A 5273-nucleotide genomic window follows, 5' to 3' on the forward strand; every position below is an offset into this window, starting at 1 on the left:
TTTGCCAAACACACACGCGCGCTTGCTTTGTATCGAATCAATTCTCTTTGCAATTCACTTTGTTTTTTCGCTTTGTGTTATACTTTGTTGTGTTTAGTTATTTCCTTATTTCCTATTCAGTGTTAATTGTTTCTCTTCTAAATTTAGTGTTCTTTCTTTCTTTATTTACTGTGCCTTTTGTAACTTCCTTCTGTAAGTGTAAATTAAATAGCTATATAAATTGTGTCGCGCATTTCTTTCATAAGGATCGCATTCGCTCCCTTTTGCTAACGCTAGATATCGAGTTCGACTCTCGGCTATCTTTTCTGGTACCTACACTGGTGACAACCCGACTTTGGACATCATGGCTGGCGGTAATGGAGCTGGATCTGTAAAGCCGGGAACGGGAGCACAAGGCAGCAACAGTGGAGAGAATTCGACGTTTGCTGACGCGTCAACCGGCGCTGGCGGCGTAAACATGTCGGGCGGTGGTCCAAGTTCAAGCGGTAGCGGAATATCCAGTGAGCTGTTTCGTGTTGGTGTACGTATTCCACCATTCTGGCCGGAGGAACCTGAGGTATGGTTTGCACAAGTAGAACTCCAATTTGAACTTTCGAACGTCACAAGCGACGGTACTAAATTTAATTTCGTGGCATCTCAGCTGGACCAGGAGTATGCAAGGACGATGAAGGATATTTTGGTCAATCCACCCAAGACAGGCAGGAACGATAAATTTAAAAGTGAGCTAATCAAGCGCATATCAGCGACGCGAGAGAAGAAAACGCTTCAGCTTATTCAACACGAGGAATTAGGCGACCGTAAACCGTCCCAATTCTTGCGTCATTTACGTGATTTAGCGGGACCCACCATTCCTGATGAATTTATTCGTACCATTTGGGCAAGCCGTCTCCCACCTAATGTGCATACCATTGTTGCTTCGCAGCCAAGCCAGAGTTTAAGCGACGTTGCAGAATTGGCGGATCGAGTCAATGACGTCACGCAGTCTTCCGCCCAAGTCGCAGCCGCTACCGCAAACCCCGCCCCTGCAGTCAACGCCATGCCAAGTTCTACCTTAGAAGCCAGAGTAGAAGAGCTCACACGGCACGTAGAAACCTTACTCCGAAATCAAGGTACTTACTCTCGCTCTCGTTCCCGCAGCAGAGGTCAATTCCATCGTCGTGGTTCCAGATCGAAGTCAAGGTCACGTCAGAGATCCCGTGAACGGCCAGACGGACATGCGCATTGTTGGTACCACTACCAGTTTGGGGGCAACGCGAAGAACTGCAAGCCTCCGTGCAGTTTCAACTCGTCGTTAAACTAAAACGGCAGCATTTAGTGGCCGCAAATGCCTGCCCCGTGTCAAAAGGCCGCCTGTTCGTGACAGACCGCAAATCAAAGGTACAATACCTAGTAGACACAGGTTCGGACTTGTGTGTGTTTCCGCGGTCAGCCGTCCGGGTGCCTCCCAACAGCAGGACCAAGTACCTCCTCTTCGCTGCAAATGGTACACCTATCAGCACGTATGGCCACCTCAATCTACATCTTGACTTGGGATTACGGCGAGACTTTGTATGGCAGTTTACTATAGCTGACGTTTCCAAACCGATCATCGGCGTCGATTTTTTAAGTCACTATCACTTACTCGTCGATTGTCGCGAGCATCGGCTAGTTGATGGCGTCACATTACTCACGGTCTACGTACCACACCAGAAGGGGATTAAAAGTATCTCGTCAGTCCGCACGACTACTGGCGAAACAGTCTATCACAAACTGCTCAGAGAGTATCCAGAGGTAACTCGTCCAGCTGGTAAGCCTACTACTCCTAAGCATACGACAGTGCACCACATAAGAACTACTCCTGGCCCACCGGTTTCCAGCCGTCCGCGTCGCCTAGATCCGCAAAGATTACAGATTGCCAGGAAGGAGTTCGATGATATGTTGCAGAATGGTACGGCACGCAGGTCAGAAAGTGCCTGGTCTTCTCCCCTACATCTAGCACGTAAGAAGAACGACGGCTGGAGACCGTGTGGAGATTACAGAGCACTAAATGCTAGGACCATTCCAGACAGGTACCCAGTCAGGCATATTCAGGACTTCGCTTACCAGCTGGCGGGTAAGATAGTCTTCAGTACGATCGATCTGGTGAAGGCCTACAATCAGATTCCAGTGCATCCCGAGGATATACCGAAGACTGCCATAACTACTCCTTTCGGGCTCTTTGAGTTCCCATACATGACCTTCGGTTTGAGGAACGCTGCACAAACCTTTCAGCGCTTCATCGACGAAGTGTTGAGAGACCTGGACTTCTGCTATGGGTATATCGACGACATTCTGGTTCATTCGGAGTCGGAAGCACAGCATGAACAGCATCTACGGCAACTCTTCGAACGCCTCCAGGAGTACGGCGTCCTCATCAACACAGCTAAGTGTGTTTTTGGGCGTCAGGAGGTCTCGTTTTTGGGCTACACAGTGTCTGCAGCAGGAGTTCGACCGATGGACTCCAAGGTAACCGCCGTCAACGAGTACCCGCTGCCAAAAACAATCAAGGAGTTGAGACGCTTCTTGGGAATGATGAACTTCTACCGACGGTTCATTCCTGGGGCAGCATCATTACAAGCACCACTCAACACACTCCTCGCCGGCCCGAAAAAAAAAGCTTCACATCCGATTGAGCCAACTGCAGAGTTTCGGGAGTACTTCGAAAAGTGTAAGGCCAGTCTCGCTCAAGCCACTCTCTTGGCTCACCCAGACGTGAAAGCCGAGCTAGCCATCGAAACAGATGCTTCCGACGCAGCCATAGGAGCTGTGCTGCAACAAAGGAAGGAAGGCGCGTGGGAACCTTTGGCCTTCTTTTCACGCAAGCTAAGCCCTTCCCAAAAGAAATATAGCCCCTACGACCGCGAGCTTCTGGCGATATATGAGGCAATACGTTATTTCAGGCACATGGTAGAGGCTCGCACGTTCACTATATATACGGACCATAAGCCTCTTACCTTCGCCTTTACAACGCGTCGAGACAACTGCTCACCTCGTCAGTTCAGGTACCTAGACTACATCAGCCAGTTCAGCACAGATGTCAGGTACATTGCGGGAAAAGACAACACAGTCGCTGATGCATTATCCCGCATTGAAGAGGTACACAGCCCACCAGTTCTTGACTATCAGCTCTTAGCTCAGGAGCAGGAGACAGACACAGAGTTGCAGAACATGCTACGAGATGGGTCAGCTACGTCACTGAAGCTCGAGAAGGTACAATATGCCAACTCTCCCGTCTATTGCGACATCTCTACTGGTGAGCCAAGGCCATTCATCACTCCCAGTTTCCGTCATACCGTCTTTACTGCTCTGCATAACCTCAGCCACCCCGGTGTCAAGCCTACAATACGTCTGGTTACGCAAAGGTTCGTGTGGCCTGGGGTGCGAAGTGACTGTCGACGATGGGCCAAGGCGTGTCCGCAATGCTAGCGTAACAAGGTGCATAGGCACACATCCACACCTTTGGCGGAGTTCAGGTTACCATCAGCACGATTCAGGCACGTGCACCTTGATCTCGTCGGTCCCTTACCTGTGTCTCATAATTACAGGTACTGCCTCACTGCCATCGACCGGTTCACCCGTTGGCCTGAGGCGTACCCTCTCCCGGACATCACCGCTGACACCTGCGCTGCCGCCTTCGTGTCAGGCTGGGTAGCCCGCTTTGGTTGCCCCGAGCACATAACCACAGACCGCGGCCGGCAGTTTGAGTCACAGCTCTTCAAGGCCATAGCAAAACTAACTGGCGCTGATCATCACACAACCACAGCTTATCATCCTGCGGCGAACGGAATGGTCGAGAGGCTGCACCGGCAGCTCAAGGCTGCAATAGCATGCCACACCAGCACGCACTGGAGCGAGGCACTTCCCTTGGTTCTTCTGGGCATCCGCAGCGCCTGGAAGGAGGACTTACAGGCATCAGCAGCTGAACTTGTCTACGGTGAACCACTCCGTTTGCCTGGGCAGTTCTTCACGCCATCCAAGGAGCCGGTAGACGTCACTGACTTCGCGGGTCGATTACGAAGCTACATGAGCAAGCTAGCTCCTCAACCGACAGCTTGGCACTCCAACCGTCTGTTTTACCTACCCAAGGATCTCCAGACAAGCAGCCACGTGTTCTTGCGTCAAGGGCCAGCACGTCGTCCTCTTCAGCCTGCCTACACCGGTCCTCACAGGGTCATAAAACGTCGCGACAAGACGTACGACATAGATGTGTCAGGAAAAGAGGTCACGGTGACACTCGACAGACTGAAGCCAGCCTACGTCATGAGGGAAGAGGTTCCAGCAGTTCCAGCACCAATCCAGGACACCGTCATCCCACCTGCTCCAGAGAAAAAGACGAAGAGCGGACGAGTGGTCAGATTTCCCGACTACTATCGACCGTAGTTACGGTCTCAGCGGGGGAGAACTTGTAGCGGACTGACACGCGAGCAAAATCGCTACCGCTCATGAGCTTGGGCAACCGCAGATCACGCCACCTCCGTACGTCACCTATTGTCCGAGCGGCCGGTCTGCGCACGCGCACCCGCGCGCCCTCGCCCCGCTATACCTAACGCCGCTCAGTCGATCGCCGTTCAATGCGATCCTAGCCTTTGCCAAACACACACGCGCGCTTGCTTTGTATCGAATCAATTCTCTTTGCAATTCACTTTGTTTTTTCGCTTTGTGTTATACTTTGTTGTGTTTAGTTATTTCCTTATTTCCTATTCAGTGTTAATTGTTTCTCTTCTAAATTTAGTGTTCTTTCTTTCTTTATTTACTGTGCCTTTTGTAACTTCCTTCTGTAAGTGTAAATTAAATAGCTATATAAATTGTGTCGCGCATTTCTTTCATAAGGATCGCATTCGCTCCCTTTTGCTAACGCTAGATATCGAGTTCGACTCTCGGCTATCTTTTCTGGTACCTACAGTGGCAACGTGTTTATAACAGTGATCGATGTCGCTTTTAATCTCGCGGTGTTAAAATTAAGGCTCATTTACATCCGGATAAGCCACCCATCATATACCTGCAGTTTACGTTGCAATCAAACGATTGCACGAGTTCGAATGCAAGAATTCTAATAAATAAAAATAATAAATACAATTATATTAAAACGGGTCACTCACGTATTTTAAGTCAAGTCTAAAAACGCTCTCCGTCTTGGGCTGGTGGTGGGTGGGCGCCGATGTTTCAATGCAAGCTCCTGACGATACTGCTCGGTAGGTAGGGAATGAATCATGTCGAGAGTGTTTCGACTTAAAATAAGTGAGTGAAGTTAAATG

General features: G+C 50.1%; 2 protein-coding genes across 2 annotated transcripts; both read left to right on the top strand.

Annotated features, from left to right (window-relative positions):
* Window positions 1–375: 375 nt before the first annotated feature.
* LOC133524882 (uncharacterized) lies at window positions 376–4827 on the top strand. Its single transcript, XM_061861026.1, has 2 exons — window positions 376–1109; window positions 3564–4827. Exons 1-2 carry the CDS (start codon window positions 458–460, stop codon window positions 3668–3670), a joined length of 759 nt encoding a protein of 252 aa, XP_061717010.1. The 5' UTR covers window positions 376–457; the 3' UTR covers window positions 3671–4827.
* On the top strand, window positions 3805–4398 carry LOC133525211 (uncharacterized). The gene has a single exon (XM_061861500.1). It carries the CDS (start codon window positions 3805–3807, stop codon window positions 4396–4398), a length of 594 nt encoding a protein of 197 aa, XP_061717484.1.
* Window positions 4828–5273: the final 446 nt, after the last annotated feature.

The sequence above is a fragment of the Cydia pomonella genome, chromosome 14 (genome assembly GCF_033807575.1).
Source record: "Cydia pomonella isolate Wapato2018A chromosome 14, ilCydPomo1, whole genome shotgun sequence".
In the NCBI taxonomy this organism is placed as follows: domain Eukaryota; kingdom Metazoa; phylum Arthropoda; class Insecta; order Lepidoptera; family Tortricidae; genus Cydia; species Cydia pomonella.